At 45.7% G+C, this 17,813-nt stretch overlaps 1 protein-coding gene across 2 annotated transcripts in view; it reads right to left on the reverse strand.

The window, feature by feature from the left end:
* Window positions 1-12,359: 12,359 nt before the first annotated feature.
* Window positions 12,360-17,813, reverse strand: part of ATP2A2 (ATPase sarcoplasmic/endoplasmic reticulum Ca2+ transporting 2) — a 54,152-nt gene continuing 48,698 nt past the window's right edge. For both annotated transcript variants that reach the window (XR_013390978.1, XM_028710229.2), the window contains exon 21: window positions 12,360-13,237. Coding sequence is in view for 1 of the 2 variants with exons in the window: in XM_028710229.2 (XP_028566062.2) it covers window positions 13,224-13,237 (14 nt within the window). In the remaining variant the exon portion in view is untranslated. The remainder of the gene's footprint in view (window positions 13,238-17,813) is intronic.

Below are 17,813 nucleotides of genomic sequence, written 5' to 3' on the forward strand. Positions count from 1 at the left end.
TAGCCACAATTCATCTGTATCCCATAGTTTCATGAGAACTGCTGTTGATTGATGTGTTTTCCTTCAAACCAGCCTCCCTCTGGTTTGAAAACACAAGCTGTAGTTAAGCTGGCGTTTGCATTTTATGCAACCACTGCACAGTGCAATGGCAGTGTGGCATAGTGGTTAGAGTGTCAGGCTAGGACCTGGGAGCCCAGGGTTTGAATCCTCACTCAGACACTCACTGAGTGACCTTGGGCCAGACATTGCCTCTCAGCCTAACCTACCTCACAGGGTAGTGGTTGTGGGGGAGAACCACATAAGTGACATTGAGCTCCTTAGAGAAAATGGTGGGATATAAATGCAATACATAGATACATTTAACTGGTGTTCAGGGCTAGGGGTTGCTGGCATGGAAAAACACAGCAGGTCATGTGCATCACCCCTGCCTTCCTCTCGGGTGCACAACACTGCTAAAAATAAACCTGAAATGCTGCTGGAGGGGCAACGGTTAATGTGACTTGAGTCTGCTCTTAAAACAAATGATATTAATTGAATTGCAGGCAGCTGGGCTTTCTCCAGGGAGCTGGGTTTGGATCTTCGATTTCTGTAAGCCTTTTAGAACTAACAGGTGAGGCTAATAGAAGTCTCCCTTGAGGCTAATATTCCTGAAAAACAATACAATACTGGTGGGTGGTTTGCACTGTCGATAAGCACTTGCTCCTAATGTCTCTAGACTAGCTGCCTCCGGAGCTGCTAATGATGGATTTAATAGCTTTTTAATGCTCTACACGGAAGGAGCGTTGGAAATTTCACTGCAGCTGGTGACGGATGTTTATATCATGAAATCCATCATTAAAATTACTGCCAGCCTTCCCTTCTCCCTCCAGCAGAGCAGCAGAAAGGGCCTTAATGGACTTGCAAAGGCACTTTCCCTTGTCGCAGAATCAGCGGCTTGCTAAATCTTTCCGTAAGGCTCCAAGGTGGACACCTGCCCCAGGACTGCCTGAGCACTGCCACGTCAAAAGAAGCAACAACCTCCCCAAACCAAAGCCAGATAGCTAATAAGAAAACCAAACCAAACACCTACTGATGACAAATGTATATATTCCCTCAGCAAAGAAATGTGAGTCCTTGGCTGTGTTTATTGGAACCTTAAAGAGAAACCCTTCTATATAAGATAGGGGTGGGAAACCTCCTGTCTAGGACTAAATGCTCCCCTACAAGTTGTCTCCCAAGGCCCACACCTCCTCTCTCGCGGCCCTGCTGCTAACAGCCCTTGCCCAAGGCCCACACCTTCTCATCGGGTGCCTTTGCCTGTCATGTTATTGTCCTGGTTTCATTTTCTTGCGTGAGCTCAGAGAAGCAGCGGGGAGACTGATGGGCCTTCATTCCAACAGTAACCTGCCAAAGCCAGATCTAAGGCAGTGCAACCTGTTTGGGTGCACCAGGCACAGTGATTCTGGGATGCCGCAGCAGGAACTGCAACCATGAAGGCAAGAGAGCTGCCAGATTTTGGCGTTGCACAGGGTGCCGCTGGAGTTGGGAATGCCAAGGTTCGCCACTGAACCTGGGACAGGTAAATGGAACAGATTGTGAATGTATACAACTGCGGTCACTTTAAATCTAAATAATAAATGAATTAGGTACATGGGGTTATTCAAAAGGATTAATGTTTGAAAGATGCATTTATACCCAGCATTTCTGTTTTACAGTCCACCAGGAGAGAAGGGCTGTAGCTCAGTAACAGAGCAGAGGCTTTATTTGTACAAGGTCCCAGGATCAATCCCTGGCTGATATGGCAGCTGCTCTTACTAAATTCCTGCCTGAAACCCTGGGGAGATGCTGCTGGCAGTTTATTAAAAATAAGCTCCACCCCAGGAGCCGGCAGGGGTTGCTGCGCCACTGTCTCACAGGGTTGTTGTGAAGATAAACAGGGATGGGGAGAACGGCATATGCTGCCTTATGCTCCTTGTCGGACAGTTGGGATATAAATGTGATGAATGATTATGATGGGATGATGTTGAGACTGTGGCAGTTTGCTGAATAAATAGAAGAGCTAAGATACGGTGCACAACAATTAGCCATTATGTTATTCTAGCACTCTGGTTTTATTTTATTTTTTTAAGTGTTAGCATGCGCATGTGTGTGTGTTTGTGTGCGCATGCGCACCCGCGCGCTTTAAAGAGTGAAAAATCACTTAAATGCTTGAAATGACATTAATGGAAAAATATAGCCACTTCTGTTCTGTAATTTGATGTTTAATTGTGATGTTATTTACATGTATTGAATTATTATAATATAAAATAGATAGAGAAAAACATACCCAAACTTCAAAATTCCTTCTGCCACCTACAGTTACAGGTAAGTACGCATCTTCCTTCCTATTGCTTCCTGATTAACAGCTGGTAAACTGTGGGCCAGACTCCGGAAAAATTGAATAGAAAGTGAGAGAGGAGGAGGAGGAGAACCGGTTAGATTTCTAAGAGTTTACCAGAGAACAGAAAGTACTATTGCATCAAAGCCAGCTTGGCTAGCAGACAGAGGCAAGCAACCCACAGTGTGCTTTCAGGAGTTTGGAACATTTCCCAGCTGGGATCCCAGGCTTAGAAAGAGTTTAGCAGCTGGCAGGAATTGGATGATTCTATTGGCAGCCAATCCAGAAACCTGGCACTGATAGAGGCTGTGCAAAAGCCCAGATCAGGTAGGGGATTTAGTTTCATGGAGCTTTAAGAAATGCTATCGCCTCAATGAGCTATTTCTTTTCATCCCAGCATAGCCAACCGCCCCATTTGTCAATCAACAGACAGCACTTTATTGACTATACCGTCATAATAAATACCTTATATACAGCTGTTCTTGCTCCACAGTTGTGGTACTCCCTTCCTTTCTAAAGGACTGCCCAAGTAAAAAAAAGGGGGGGCATGCAATTTACTTTTCAGACTGGCATTCAGAAGTCTAAAGTCAGGGAGGCGGAGCATAAAAAAACAATATAACAAGGTGTTTATAGGATACAATGCATGTGTTTTACCTGTTTATTAAAAAAGCCCTGGGAATGGGCCACCTAGAAATTGAATTAAGTGATTTATTAGCTTATTATGCACAGAGATTGGCCGGGAAGATCCACTGAAGATGTTGTGCTGGAAACAATGGTAGCTGGTGCATGTTATAATAAAGAGGGCAGAAGGCAGGCAACCCAAATGGTAGGTGGAGCCAGAGCCAATGAAAGACAGAGTCAACTATGCGCACCTTGCAGCTTGGGTGAATTGGATTGAAAAGATCACTTTTAATGGAAGTCAAAGGCTTTATTCATGCAGGAACTATTTACAGGATGAGTGACAGACCAGGCCCACTGGTGAGGCAAGGTGAGGTGCCTACCTTGAGCAGAGGAAGCAAGGTGAGGTACCTGCCTCTGCCACCCTCCCCACTGCCTCTACTTCCAGTAGTGGCACCAGTTTCTGGAGAGATGTTTCAATATCTAGTTTGAAGCCAGTGCCACTGCTAGTGTTTCCCAACTGTTTCCGTGCAGCACAGTTAAGACAGGTACGGTGGCAGGGCAGCAGTGAAGGGTGATGATAGCAGAGGGCGCCAGCATGTTCCCATTTCACTTAAAGTGGTGAAACAGAATGTGCCGCCCCTGCTAAGTGAAGCTAAGAATAAAATAGTAGACATGTTGTCTCAACAAGTTGGGAGAGAACAATACACAAAATGGCTTAGCCTTTTAGGGGTGGAGTTAACTTAGAGAGGCTACAAGCAAGTGCTGGCTAAAATCCAGGAAAGCCATAATAGACAATATGGCTGTAAAAGTCTAGGATCCAATCTTAGGCCTTGCCTGAGGCAGGAGCCTGTTCTGCTACTGTGATGACCATTCTCAATGCCTCCATTTATTCTCTGTTCACACAAGGTATGAAATATCTAGATTGGGAGCCTCAATACAGTATTAAATAATTCCTGCTGTGTGGTTCCTTCTAAGCAGACTGTCCAAAAGGTTACCATGGTATTATCCTCTCTGAATTGAACATTTAAATCCAAAGAAGAGAAGAGAAAGATGAAGCTATTTGCAATTAAGAATTAGCATCAGCCAAATTATCTCTAAATTTCCATGGAACAACAATACCATAAAAAGGAAAACTGCAAGCCAAGGTGGGGCGGGGGACATTGTTCAACATTTCAATGCCTCTCTGGCTACTGAATTGCAAAACACCAACTTGACTTTGCAGTATGTTTAGAGGAGGGAATGTTTTGGGAACGCTTTATTCCCACTCCATATCCATTTGCTGCTCTCTCTGCCAAGGATTATCATTGACAACGACAACAATGGTGAGAATCTCCTCGGATTATTTAGCTTACTTCTTAGCTGCAAGGGCCAGGAAGATTTGATCCTTTAACCCCTAACTGTCATAATTGGCAGCAATGAAAAGGACGAGAAAATTACAAATGTAGTTGGGTGTATGTGCAAAACTATGCACATTGAGGCAAAAATAAAAATGACGTCTAGGACAATGGGGCTCTGAGCAGGCAGGTTCGCACTGAGCACAAAAGGGATTGTGGGGTCAGGGTAGGCAGGTCAATAAAAGTGTTGAGCCAGTGTGCGGCAGCTGTGGAAAAAGGCAAATTCCATGCCAGGGATCATTAGGAAAGGGATGAAAAACGCAGCTGCCAATGTTGCAATGCCATGACTAATGCAATCCCACTTGAAATACTATGTACTGTTCTGGTTGCTGCACCTCAAAAAGGGTATTTCAGAACCGGGAAAGGTAGAAAAGAGTATCTAAAATGGCTGAAGGTCTGAAGCAAATCTCCTATGGCGAAACAGGGTGGAGATAAAATCGCTAGGAAGGACACTGACAAACTGGAACGTGTCCAGAGGAGGGCAACCAAAATGGTCAAAGGCCTGGAAACGATGCCTTATGAGGAACGGCTAAGGGAGCTGGGCATGTTTAGCCTGGAGAAGAGGAGGTTAAGGGGTGATATGATAGCCATGTTCAAATATATAAAAGGATGTCACATAGAGGAGGGAGAAAGGCTGTTTTCTGCTGCTCCAGAGAAGCGGAGACGGAGCAATGGATCCAAACTACAAGAAAGAAGATTCCACCTAAACATTAGGAAGAACTTCCTGACAGTAAGAGCTGTTCGACAGTGGAATTTGCTGCCAAGGAGTGTGGTGGAGTCTCCTTCTTTGGAGGTCTTTAAGCAGAGGCTTGACAACCAGATGTCAGGAGTGCTCTGATGGTGTTACCTGCTTGGCAGGGGGTTGGACTCGATGGCCCTTGTGGTCTCTTCCAACTCTATGATTCTATGATTCTATGATTCTATGATTCTATGATGGTAAGGATTAGACAATAATGTGTGAATTGCTTTGAACAGTCTGGTATGCCTTATATATTCTATGTGGGGGGTATTGGTTGTGTTTGTTATTGTGTTATGTATTTTTGTGTTTAATATTCTAAACTGCCCTGTGACCCTTGGGTGGAGGATGGTACAGAAATGTAATAAATAAGCATAATACAACTTGTGCAAGGAAGCCGGTAAAATGTGGGTTGAACAAGGTAACTACTAGGTGGATTTGTAGCCAGTTGACTGACTGAACCCAAAGAATGCATAGCTGTCAAGCGTCCCTTATTTGGCGGGACAGTCCCTTATCCCAGCGCCATGTCCCGCTGCTGTCCCTTTTTGATGATGTCCCTTAAATTCCCCGGGTTTCAAAGGAAGCAGCTCCTCTCCCTCCCTCCCTCCCTGCCGGCCAGGGAGGAGGAAGGCTCCAACTGTGTTGCTTGGCTGCGTTGCTCACCCAATAAGGAGTCTAAGAACGACTGGGGGGGGGGGAGCTTGCATGCCTTGTGCCGATCAAATTGGCCATGTTGCCTGGGGACTCGGCTTTGCTCAGTGCTTCCCAGCGGAGAGGTGACGGTGGTTTTCCTTGCTGCATCCCCTTTGCCGGGTTGCTGCGCTGTGGGAACCACCGCTTGAGGCTTCGTTTGGCTGCTGGCTGGGCTTTCTGCCTTTGGCTCAGAGGGGCTCAGAAGTTGAACATACCTGCGCTCTGAAAATCCCTTATTTTGGCTGCTGATCCCTTATTTCTGAGGCTGCTGGTCCCTTATTTTCAAATCTGTAAGTTGACAGCTATGCAAAGAGTGCCTGTCTTTATCCTGCTCTTCCCCTCCTTGCAATGCTGCGTCTTTCCTCCCTGCTGTCCAGAGCCTTGACCTGTGGGGCCACCAGCTGATCCATGAGGGGCATCTTAGCTTGCACACCACCCAGAGGAAGACTGTGGGTCAGTGTCTGGCCAAAGCTAGCCCTCTTGGTGGTGAGGGGGATGTGCTTCCTTTGAACAGGAATCAAAGTGGGGAGGGGCTGTGGCTTAATGGAGAGTTGACGAGAGGGAGCTGGGTGCACCAAGGGAAGGGAAGAGAGGAAACCACACCATCTGTCTCTCAGGCCTGCGCGTGCTGCTCTTCACAGATCTGGTGGTGCTTCTGGAATGCCACGGGAAGGGGGCACAGAGCTCCTCCTTCAGCCCCATCCTCCCTCTGAATGAGGTCCTCCTCTGTCCTACAGCCACAGGTAAGAAGGAAAGCCACACAACCATGTTCCTCCTCGTTTAAATGTGCAAAGCTGCACAGGCCAGCCCTGATGTGTGGATGTTTCTTCCATCTTGTCTCTCTCTCTGCATTGCTGTACCTGGGCCCACACTCCTGGGGTGTGTGTGTGTGTGTGTGAGAGAGATTCTTAACTACCTGCCCTTCACTCACAGGTCCCAGGCACTGGCAGAGAAAGGGGGTGCGGGGGGTGCGGTGTGCTCCAGGTGCCATCTGGGGGGGTGTGACATTGCTGCGCACCCCCACACTCGCTGCACCCCCCATACTCTCGCCACGGGCAGTGGGAGGCTAGCGGCACCCCTCCCTGGTGCACGCTGTGTGGGAGGCTAGTGGTGCCCCTGGGCCGAAAGCAGCTAGGGAGCTTGCTGTGTGGGCGGCTAGCCCCGTCCCTGCGCCACTCCAGGTGCTGGAGCAGGTAGCTCCGCCTCTGCTCCCAGGTTGGGTTACAGCAATGCAATTAGTTTAAAACAACCTACTAGCACAGAAATGGGATGCATAGCTTATGAAACACCTTAAGGATCAACAGCCCAGGTAAAGACATAGCTACCTACAGTAGCTCAGAGTAGAGTTGGAACTCCCTGGAGAAAGATGCTGCTGGAGAGCCACTCAACTCTTCTCTTTTAGAAAGTCTGTCTCTCCCCTCCTCTCCCTTTTCCTGGCAAGTGGCTGGAGGATCTGGAGGGGGTCACAAAGAACACCTGCAGGCAGCCCCCCCAAGGCCCCCCAGGCCAACTGACCTTCCAGGTGAGGGAGACCTCCACCCCTGATGTTTCCTTCTGAACTCAGGGGGGTGAAGGGTTAGTTGCACCATACACTCCACCAATGGACATATTTGCTCCTCTTTTTTAGGATGCTGGTCCAACATCATGCTGTTTCTGTTATGTACTGAAGTTCTCACCCTGGGCCAGCAGGGGGATACTGTAGATAGTTATACAAATGAAGGATCGAAAGTGACGTTCAGTGATTGGATAGTTTTAGAAAGTTGTTACAGTAACAAGGTACTGGAGCTCTATATAAGCAGGCTGACTGAGGCCTTCAGTTCAGTTCTGTTCCAGCTTACAAATAAAGAGCTGCTTTGGAGAAATTGCTGTGTCATCTGATATGTTCACCCACTACTTAATAGTTTCTACTCCTGTGATTACAAGGAGAAGGAGCCAGAGTGGGGCTCCTGACGAGTTGTTGGAGGTGGCCAGGTGGGCGATGATGGTGCAGCCTCAACGGTCAAAGTTTGAGGGTGGCAAGGCATGATGGAAGTATCCTACCCTCCTCCTCCGAGCTGGGAGGGGTCAAAGCCCCCTGCCCCCCATTGGCTTCTTCCTCTTTTGGACCTTGGTGGAATGGTGGCTTCCTTGAAGTTGCTTCCTTTCTCCCCTCCCCAGGCAGTAAAATGGTCCCCCACCTCTGCCATGCCTGAAATTAAACTGCTGGTGGGAGGAGGGCAAGAATGACAGTGAGGAGGATGAAGAGCATGAAGATGACAAGGAGGAGGACCAGGAGGAGGAGGAGGCAGAGGCCTTGGTCAGGCAACTGCTGCAGGATGGTGAGGCTTATCTTCTGTGCCTGCCTTTGCAAGGGGGAGGGAGGCTCTATGCAACTGCCCTCCTATCCAGACAAAAGAGGGAACTGCTGCTGCCCCTGCCCACTTTCCTCTCTCCCCCAGAACCTTCTTGTTGTTATTTTTTACAACAACTAATACCACAATAAATAACTATTAAACATTTCTCCAGTAGTATATGTATATATAAGGTGTCATAAATAAAATGAATGTTCATCAAGAATACTTAAAGCAATACAACAGCCAGATAAATTTCCAAGTGGGGCTAGACATATGAGCAGTAGTTAAAAACAACTAGAGTGTAAGGTGAATTAAGAGGGGCAGTAATTAAGGAAATTCAGCTCAACAAGGATTAAAAGGAGGTTAGGCTGGCCTCAACGAGAGCCAGAGCTTTTTCAGCTGCGGCTCCAACCTGGTGGAACGCTCTGTCGCAAGAGACCAGGGCCCTGCAGGACTTGACATCTTTCCGCAGGGCCTGCAAGACAGAGCTGTTCCACCAGGCCTTTGGTCAGGACGCAGCCTGACTCCCTCCTTTGGCAATCTTTACAAAACTTTAGTTTATGGTTGCCATCAATTTGTATTTTAATTAATTTTTATAATGTTTTTATAATGTTGTGCTGTTTTAGTGTTGTTAGCCGCCCTGAGCCCGGCTTCGGCTGGGGAGGGCGGGATATAAATAAAAATTATTATTATTATTATTATTATTATTATTATTATTATTATTATTATTATATAAGAACCCATGGAGGAATGTGTGGGGAAGTTGAAGAATGATGATAGCTCTAAAGTGCATGTTTGGAAAATGCATAAAAAATGAATGTTCATAAGTGCACAATGTAAACACACATAAGTACATAAACCACTGTCAGGGGCTCAGGAGCAGCGGGACAGGAAAGGGAGGAATTAGAGACCGAGGGGGAGGAATCCGAGGGAGAAGTGAGCGATGATAGCTGCCCGAGGTCTCTAAGTCTATCCAGCGAATCGGAGGATTCACAGAAAGGGGCTCCCGTGGTCAGAGCTAGGGGGTTGCCAGAGAGAACACCCCAGGAAGGAGGGGCCAGAGGGGACTCAGAGAGCAGCAGCTGGAAATCGGGACCAGCTTCCCCACCGGAGAGCAGTAAGGGGGAGGAGTCCCAAGCATCGGCAGCAGGCAGCTTTCCGTCAGCGGAAGGACATGAGTCAGGGTTAGCCACGCCTGCATCAGAGAGCGAGGAAACGGTCAAAAGGAAGGTCGGAGGCAGCGCGCGCGCGCCAAGTTCAAATGTACAAGAGGGTGGCGCAATGAGCAGCCCGGATAGGGAGCCAGGTCCTAAAGCCCGCCGAAGGGAGGGGGAAGAATCCGAGGGGTCCGCCTCCGAAGCGTCCAGGAAGGAAGGGACCCCGGGGGGTGGTAGGACCCAGAGGCGGAAGGAGAGACGGAAAAGGTGGAGTAAGGCTAGAGTCTTAAGCTGGTGTACAGGGGGCGGAGACTCAGACGGAGCTTCGCCGGTCTAGTGTCTAGACGTAGAGACGCACGCTAGGGTTTGAAAATGGATAATGTACTTTAATAAAGACTTTTGTATATTACCGCTGGCTAGCGTTGGTCCTCTGTGAGCTGGGACCTGGAGGCAGTCTCTGACAACCACATATCTTAAATATTACAGGAGAGCAATCCTGAAGCCATCTTGACTTTCTTAATGACCCCAAATATTTCCTCTGCTGTAGAAGGGACTATCTTGGGAAGAACCTTTCCCAATAGTTATTTTCACTTACAAATCCTTCAAATCCGGTCAAAATAGCACATTTTGTGCATGAACAGGGGAGGTTCAGAAACAATTGGTATTTACAATTTTCAAAAGAATGACCCAGATGGGCCAAGAAAAGGCAATCAGGAAACATTATCAGGTATCTTGCTTGACGGACAGGAGACAAGACACACACTCAAATTTCTGTCGCATTTCTGCCTCTTTCTGTGACATTTATATGATGCTTTTGGGTGGTCTTTGGCTAAGGGGTTGGGCAATTTCTAAAGCTGTTGAAGTATGTTACACACCTTTGTTCTGGGCAAAGCAGCGGTGGCAGGGACTCTATTGCAGCAGAATAAATTAGTATCTGCCTTGCTTTGACTGCTTCCTGCCTCCATCAATTCTTCTCTGACTAATAAGAGGGGTAGAAAACTATGCATGGTGTGAGTTTTCCTCCAATTTGCATAATACTAGAATCCAGGGTCACAGAGTTCTACAGTGTTAACAACAGATCCATTCAAAGTGCATCTAACAAGGTGGATGTACATGTTACAGAGGCTTGCAATTATTAAAACTAGCAAAGCAAGTCTTGGTCAAACAGTTAAAATACAGCGGCCAAAAAAAAAATTAAAAAATCCTTGATTCATGTGGGTACAAATAATACTGCCACACAAGCCTGCAACGCACAGCAAGGGACTGTGAGACCGTGGGCAGGGAGCTGAAGGGACTTGGGACACTGGTGTTTTTTTAATCACTCCTTCCCGTTGAAGGTCGTGGCCCAGGAAGAGAGAGGAAAATACTCTGATGTCTTTAAATCATGGAGATTTAATTGAGTGGGTAGAACTCATACAATTATTTTATTTGTGTGAGCTCTACCATGAAGCCAGTGGCTGGTGCCCATTGGGACTGGTAGGGCAGAATATAGGGAGACTAACAGCAGATGGCACCAGAACCAACTAATTTTGGCCCCCTCATCCCTGATGAGGGCAACACTGAGGAGGAAGTTGACAAGGAGTGACATCCCCCTGGAGCAAATATATGAAAGGAGGCAGGCAGAAGATTGGTGGGGCATTGCCCCCATTCACCCTGATGGACCAGACTCCACTACATAAAGCACTTTACAGGTTAAGTACTCTGACTTGGGAGGATGATTATTTCACCACACAGAAAACTTCCTGTGCTTTAAATTTTTTAACGTCTTGTGTATGAACAGTTGTACACCCTTTAGAAAATTAAATAAATATAAATATAAATAAATCAGTTGGGACACAAGATGGTTTGTCTCTCTCACTTATTTTTATACAAACAATGGAAAACATTTTTTGTTTTGAAAAAGGTGAAAGAGGTTGCCTTCTAGCACACACTCTCTACCCCAGTCATGCCACACTCCCAAGAGGAACGCTATGTAGTTCTAAGAGGAAGAAGTGTTGCCTTGGCATTGCTAGGAAATCGTGCGCAAATAATGCCACAACAAACTTAAAAGTGTGAAGAGCTTGGAAGGAAATCTCACTGGAACCGATGTCACAGATCCAAAGCAGCAGGCAGCCAAGGGCTTGGGCCTGTGTTAAGTGGCATTCTCTTTCCTTTGAATGACATGTGCCCAGGCCGTATCACAAATGGGTTTTGAAGTCCTCTTCAACTTCAGAGGGCATTTTCCGTGCAACGTGCCGTTCTAACAAGCCCATTTCAAAAGCTTCCTTCTTTGGTTCTTTGGAGCCCAGCCAGTGCAATGTGCTTTTATTCCTGAGAGCCAGCCAATCCACACATTACATAGAATGAAAAGCAGAATTCTGGACTCTCCCACCTGAGCCTGTGGTTGGTATTTCATAGCTCTGAATATTCTCCCATGAAAGAAAAGCTCTCTAAAATGGGAACTGGGCTTGACTTAAAAAGAAAAGAAAAGCACTCTCTTAAAGGGCAGTGATGGCCAAACCTGGCCTTCCAGCTGTTTTGGGACTACAACTCCCATCATCCCTAACAGGACCAGTGGTCAGGGATGATGGGAATTGTAGTCCCAAAGCAGTTGGGCCAAGTTTGGCCATCACTGTCATAGAGGATAGAGCTCTCAGTGGCTCCCAGCCACAATGGCTACATGCCACCTACAGGATCAGAGGCAGACTGGGTCCGAAGGCTGGGAATCTCAGGTGGGGAGAGTCCTGCTCCACTCAGGTCCTGCTGGCCGGTAGGCCACTGAGAGAACAGGCTGGTGGGATGGATGGGTCACTGGCCTGATCCAACAGTCTTACGTTCTCTGTCTCTCTCTTTCTGAGGTGCTAGTTCAGTATATAAAAGGAGCAGACATTTTTTGCTTTAGTATGCAGGGAACATTAAAAATGCGCACTCTCCAATAGTTTGAAGCAGTGAAGCCCAGAATCCTACCACCTTACTCTGCATCATGTGCAGGACAGGCTCTCAGCAAACGTGTTTAGAATTAGCTTACAAGGAAGTTTGCGTGTTCCTAAACAGAACTAAATGCATATCCAAACACACACACAAACTATGTATCATAGAATAAGTTTATTTTACCCGAAACCAGGATGGCAGGTGTGATGCTTGTCACCATCAGCATTGAATCAGACAATGTTATTTACAACTTCTAACAAAGAAAAAAGGTCACACATGCTGTTTTATGAACTAGGTTCATTAATAGGCTTTTGTTGTTAAGATAAAATGCACCACAACATGTGTATTGCACCGGTGTGTGTCTACGGCTTTAGATTTAAATAAGTTACATTATTACAGTGCAAAATAGACCTATCTGCACACTCCAAGATTATTTTTTTAAGCTGAAGTTATGGAATTGAAGGTTTAACAGTTTCTTAAACGTTCAGCAACAGTACCGTTGTCAACGAACCTGTATAAATAGAATTGCATATTGTACAGAGCTGTTTTTAAGTGTTATGTTGAGATACAATAGAGATTATCAGCTACTTACAACTGAAAGCATGCATTACAGTCCAATATTGTACATTTTATAAACTATGACATTTTACACAACGAAGTATGGAAAGAAAAAGAAAAAAGATAAAACTTGGCGAATCACCACTCATTAATTCTTGCTTAGCAGTTTAGGGAGACTTGTCTTCATGCAACCCCAAAACTTCTTCGCAGAGGTCTGTTTTATCAGTTAAAAACCATATTGCACATTGGTAGATCTGTATATAAACTGAAGCTTTTTAAGAGCACCACACACTTCCTTCGTGGAACACGAGTTTTCAGTTCTATTTTTTTTCTCCCTCCTTAAGGAGAGATTTTTATTTTCCCATTTACAAGACTCATGCAGATGTTTTCGGTAGATGCGTTCCTAAAGACGCATGCAAGAAAATTAACCTTACAATTCTGCAAAATTTGTCTAGGACTAAGTGATTACTCCAGTTTTGCTGTAAATAAAAAAAAAGAGAGAGAGAGAGAGAGAGAGAGAGAGAGAGAGGGAAAACGTTAGTGAAAAGGATGGATAAAGAGGTCTTAATAAAAGCAAGGACATTATTGTAATTTTTAAAAGGCTCAAAAGCGATAGAATTAAATTCTAACAGTCTGATAAGCATCCTCTCATTTTCAAATGGGAGAATACATGTTAATTGGAAAAGTATGACAGAGAATTAAAAGCTGGAGGGACGTCTAGTTAAGAGATTTCCACTCGCTATTTGCCCCATAAGCCAATCCTTAAAACTTTAGCCAAACTGCCAAATCTTTTTATATAGTTGCTGTTGTACAAGGGAGGCTAAAGATACTGTACTTTGTAAGTTTGTCCATTTCCTTAAAAGGTACTGCGACTGCAGGACACAGGGACAAATGTCCCTTTTACTGTTAAGTTACTAAGATGGGGTACCTGCGGCCTTGCCAGATACTATTGTACTCCAACTCCCATCAGCTCCAGCCATACTGGCCAGTGCCCAAGGAGGAAGGGAGCTGTGGTCCAACAGCCTCTGAATCCTTCCCATGCCTTCCACAAGCCCTTCCCTCCCAAACCTTTAGTGAGGTGAGAAAAAAATGCTGTTGCCAAAGCCCTGGAGTAACCAAAATATGTTCACACATCCTTTTTCATCACTTGTTGGCTGTTAATGGCTTGTCTGCGGTGAATTAAGAGTTACAGATTAGCCACAGCATGTTGGAGCTCTCAGGCCCTAACAAGTTCCTACCATTCAATTTCCTAGTGTGCAATTAACTTTGCAGCAAAAAGAGAAGTGGTTCTGTTAGTCCATTTTTGCTTCCTTTACAAACAGGTCAGTCTGGCTGCCCATCTAACCAGTCTCCCTTTCAGATTCTCCCCAGGCAACAGCACTGCTTCTCATTCAATGTTTGTTTGTAAACTTTCTCTCAATTTCTAATAATTTTGTGGTATTTTGTGGAGGTCTTTCAACTGCAAGTCCCCTTAGCGTAGGATGTCTAGGATGTCCCAGTCGTTTGGAATGCAGCTGGTACCTTGGAAATTATTAAAAGGAAAGAAGTGCAATAAGGAATTCAGCTATTTCCCCAGCCTGCCTCTCCCTGACCCTCCAAATACAGTGGTACCTCGGGTTACATACGCTTCAGGTTACAGACTCTGCTAACCCAGAAATAGTGCTTCAGGTTAAGAACTTTGCTTCAGGATAAGAACAGAAATCGGGCTCCAGCGGCGCGGCAGCAACAGGAGGCCCCATTAAAGTGGTGCTTCAGGTTAAGAACAGTTTCAGGTTAAGTACGGACCTCCGGAACGAATTAAGTACTTAACCCGAGGTATCACTGTATACTAAAAAGGTGAGACAACATAAAGGCTGCAGGGCTAGTCCATCTGCTGAAACCTTCTTCCTTCCAGAAAAGCTTTGCCACCAGAACCACTGGCATGCCAGCCTTGTGCTCATGGAGACATACAAGAACCAGGAGCGGGGGGGAGGGGTGACACACCTCCTGCCCTTTTCATCTTTTAATTTCAAGAGAGATTGTTTACAAGGCAGAGTCCTGTTGAGACCCCACCCACCAACTTTACTTGCCCAGAGTTAACATGTGGACATTGATGGCTGGCAGAATGGAAGGCAGAAACCCCCAACAATGGGGGGAACTAGAGCATCATGATTCAGCCCCTGCCGTATTTGCTTCTGCTGTTCTATAGCAATTTTCAACTCAGTTATTGTACAACTGCAGTATCCTGTCCCACAGTGTTTGTGTTAGAAAATATGCAGATCTTTTTACTCTCTGTGTTAGTGTTTCATTATTATCGTTTGTTTTAATGCAATAAGCAGAAATTAGGGAAACGATGGTTAAGAAGTGCAAAAAGTAAAACAAGACAGGTGCAAGGACAGACAACTTGGGCTGTTTTTAGCTACGCCTCACCCATCCAGTTTGCTCATCGTTCAAGCCTCTTATTGGCTGCGTCCTTGGGAGACACTAGAACTGCTGTACTGCATTTTATCACCACAGAGTTAAGAACCACTGAAGGTTGCACTGGGCTTTAAGAGATTCAGGGTTACGTTCTGCTTGGAAAGACAACAACTCCTTATTCAGTGAGAAGGGGAAGGCACCCTGTGCCCCTTTCCAAAGGGGTCACTGCAAGGTTCAAAGCACTTTGAAAAAGCTTCACTAATGGAAAAGTTGATGACTAGCCATCTTACCTCCTGGCAGAATGTGTGCTTCCCTTGGGGAAATATATTGCTTACCATAACTGGCCTTGTGAATTGCAAATATCATTTAACTAGATGGCTTACCATACCACAAACATATGTTTTATTATCTCCCTAATTCAGTCAAAAGGGGGATGAGAGACGAAGGAGCAAGGCCAGTGTGCTGGAGCTGTGCTTCAGAGATAAACGTTGAAGCTATTCTATACCAAGTAGACTATTGACTCATCTACCCCAGCCTATGTGGTTGGACCTCAACTCCCATCATCCCCTTTGACCATAGTGGTTGGGACTGTTGGGATTTGAAGTCTGACACCATTGGGATGGTCACAGGATTCTGTGCCACCGCCCTATACAGCTAGGCAGATGTCTCCTCATCTGGGTGAGAAACACTGAGACAAGAACAGTCTAAACCAACTGAAAAGCACAGTGAGAAATGGAAGGCAGATCAAAACACAACCAATTTTTTAAATTAAAAAAAATAAAGAACTGTCTACCTTCACAAACACTCCAAGTTGTTAACAATTTGGGCTAAATGGATATCCATGCAAGAACCCTCTTACAAGTGGGCTTGAAAGTTACTGGTCTGCTCCATTGCTTTTCAGAAACAGCAATTTTGGTAACCTGCCCTTACCTGTGTGGCCCTTCAAATGTGGCTGGCATTCCAACTGCCACCAGCCTCGTCCAAGCTCACTGCCACTTGTAAAGATGAGTAATTGAAATAGGGACTTCCACCGTGGTTTCTATTTTCATTTGGTTAAGCTGGGCTTTTCATGTGTACATTCACACACATAAGAGTCCAGACATTCAGGATTCTTGTTCTCCAGATATGCTTAGTGTTTAGTAAGGGACCTCTGAAAGTTTTAGCTTCCTCTTAACTCTGCTCTTTCTCCCTTCCAGACCTTCATGGGTGATACTGCTTCCCAGAACATTTGCACAATGCCATTTCTTGCTTCTCTCTTCAAAACCTCTCCCAGCCTCCTGTGAGGTCTTTGGCATACCTGCTTAGTCCTCCTAAATCCATGTAACTGAGAAAGAGTTTTCTCTGCTCAAACCCCCTGCTGTCAAATCTGAGATTATAACCCCATCAAGGAAGGAACCTGTACTCTTTTACTTTGAGAATGTTAAATAAAATACTGAGATACATTGGGGCTGTCTTTGTGTTCACTTTTGTGACGAGCAAGGGAGGAACAGCTGAAGGAAACCAGAGACCTACAGCTAGACAGAATATGGCCAATATGGTGCAGGTGTCAAGAAGCCAGAAGCTGATGCTTCTGGGCCTGCCTATGAATGGCTAATCCGTGGCCTTGAAGATGCTGTTTGACTCCCAGCTTCCATTAGGCCCAATGAGTTGGAAGGGGCTCCAAAGATCATTTAGTCCAACCCCCTGCAACATAGGGATGTGTAGCTATCCCGTACAGGGATCAAACCTGCAGCCTTGGCATTATCAGCACCATGCTCTACTTAACTGAGCTACCTTTGGCAGTGTTTTTAGCCCCAATGAGTAGCACAGAATGGTCAGAGACAGAGTTGTAGTCCAGCAATTTCTGGCAGGTCACAGATTAGCTACCCCTGTCACAGAAGTCAGCCTGCACTGATAATATCGTGCTGCTTCCCATTCCCAAGCTCAGGCAAAACCAGACCAAGGCAAGGGGGTGTGGAGATAGCATGTGCACTAAGGTCAGCACTGGAGTCTAGATTTAGGATGACATGAAAACTTTGCCTAAGAAGGCTGCTTACTGCTGTGCTCCTAACACACTCCTGAGTTGCAAGGTCCTCATTTTCAACGCCTGCTAGTGAAACCTTCCACCTGCAAGGGATTTCACTTTACACCCCAGAGCACTTTGAGCTTACCCATCACTAAACATTCTGTGCTAGTCACAGAGTCTTAAAAGGACTCTTGCCAAATTTTAATCCGTCCAGCTCCTAAACGAAGAGTGCCCTAGCAGGTGACTGAAAAACACTGCAAAGCCAGCGTGCTATCTGCTGTTTTGACAGAACATGTCCCCCAGTCCCTCGGGATTCAACCGTGTTATGTTCATTCGACTGCTCCGTTGCTGTTTTTGTGGGACACAAGAAGAGTCTCTACTCACTGAGAACTATTAAGATACTGTTCTGTTACAAACACAATACCTGAGAGAATGTAACTGGAAGACCTTTGGCCTTCTGAAGTTATATCTGTTATCTGGAATGGTTCATGACACCTTTATAACAAAACGAAGAAGTCCAAGAGCATCAAAGTACAGTATGAAAACTACAAGAAGCTAATTGGGACCCATGTTCAAGGATGCCTATTACTTTTTGAGATGTGGGGAAGATAGATTAGATTATCTAAAAAAGCTTCCACTGCAGCAAAGCCACC

Source organism: Podarcis muralis, chromosome 16, assembly GCF_964188315.1.
Source record: "Podarcis muralis chromosome 16, rPodMur119.hap1.1, whole genome shotgun sequence".
NCBI classification, from domain to species: domain Eukaryota; kingdom Metazoa; phylum Chordata; class Lepidosauria; order Squamata; family Lacertidae; genus Podarcis; species Podarcis muralis.